At 62.8% G+C, this 1,243-nt stretch overlaps 1 protein-coding gene across 1 annotated transcript in view; it reads left to right on the plus strand.

The window, feature by feature from the left end:
- HIP1 (huntingtin interacting protein 1) overlaps nt 1-1,156 on the plus strand; it is a gene marked incomplete at its 3' end in the record, with an annotated part of 8,176 nt that extends 7,020 nt beyond the window's left edge. The window contains exons 14-18 of the mRNA XM_009085035.1: nt 14-176; nt 272-360; nt 452-568; nt 639-767; nt 962-1,156. Of these exons, the coding sequence (XP_009083283.1) occupies nt 14-176; nt 272-360; nt 452-568; nt 639-767; nt 962-1,156 (693 nt within the window). The remainder of the gene's footprint in view (nt 1-13; nt 177-271; nt 361-451; nt 569-638; nt 768-961) is intronic.
- Between the last annotated feature and the right edge of the window lie 87 nt (nt 1,157-1,243).

Here is a 1,243-nt window from a genome sequence, read left to right on the forward strand (position 1 = left end):
GGGTGCGGTGCAGCTGCGTGGCCGTGCCAGCGAGCTGGAGGCTGAGCTGGCTGAGCAGCAGCACCTGAAGCAGCAGGCACAGGATGAGAGTGAGTTCCTGCGCACGGAGCTGGAGGAGCTGAAGAAGCAGCGAGAGGACACCGAGAAGGCACAGCGGAGCCTGACAGAGATCGAGAGTGAGCAGGGAGGGCTGGCACCCAGAGTGCACTGGGGGTGAACCCTGGGGTGAGGGTCCTGGGTGCTTAGCTGAGTGTCCCTGGGTGTGTGGCAGGACGGGCACAGGCCAACGAGCAGCGCTACAGCAAGCTGAAGGAGAAGTACAGTGAGCTGGTGCAGAACCACGCAGACCTTCTGCGGAAGGTGGGCTCCCCAGAAACACCCCTAGCATCCCCTCTTGCAGCTGTGTCCACCAACACCAGGGGCCACTGAGCTCTTTCTCTGCTGTTGTCAGAACGCAGAGGTGACCAAGCAGGTGACTATGGCCAGGCAGGCCCAGGGGGATGTGGAGCGGGAAAAGAAGGAGCTGGAGGACTCCTTCCAGCGAGTGAGCGAGCAGGCACAGAGGAAGGTGAGTAGGGGTGGGGACACACACACCAGGGATTAGCAGGAGCACCCCCATGGGGTGTCAACACCACCAGTGCTGCCAACCTCTCCCTTTGCCACAGTCTCAGGAGCAGGCAGAGGTGCTGGAGACGCTGAAGCGGGAGTTGGCAGCCAGCAGACAGGAGCTGCAGGTGCTCCAGGGCACGCTGGAGTCCAGCACACAGGTGAGAGCACCCAGGAACTTTGGTTGTCACCTGGTGAGATCATTGCCAGGCAGTGATGCAGAGCTGCACCTGCACAGGCTGCGATGCATCCAGCAGGAACAGTTGGGGTAGCCCAAGCCTGGACCAGGATCAAGTCCCCAGCCTGGAGGGTTCACTCTTGCCATAGCCCTGACTGCCATTTCATGCCCACCCAGGCAGGAGCAGAGCAGAACACACGGATCACTGGCCTGGAGCAGGAGAGGGACAGGCTGAGCCAGGCAGCGGAGCGGCACGGGGAGGAGATGGCAGCACTGAGGGCAGAGCTGCAGCAGCTGCGGGACACGCTCAGCCATGAGCAGGAGAGCAGCAGGACAGAGCTGGAGATGCTGCAGGCCCAGCTGAGAGACAAGGTACACCAGGGTGTCCTGGCATCCCCATCCTGCCGGGCTGTGGGGCATCAGCAGGGCCAGAGATGCCAGCAGCGGGCGCGGGGGGAT

Source organism: Acanthisitta chloris, unplaced genomic scaffold, assembly GCF_000695815.1.
Source record: "Acanthisitta chloris isolate BGI_N310 unplaced genomic scaffold, ASM69581v1 scaffold33911, whole genome shotgun sequence".
NCBI classification, from domain to species: domain Eukaryota; kingdom Metazoa; phylum Chordata; class Aves; order Passeriformes; family Acanthisittidae; genus Acanthisitta; species Acanthisitta chloris.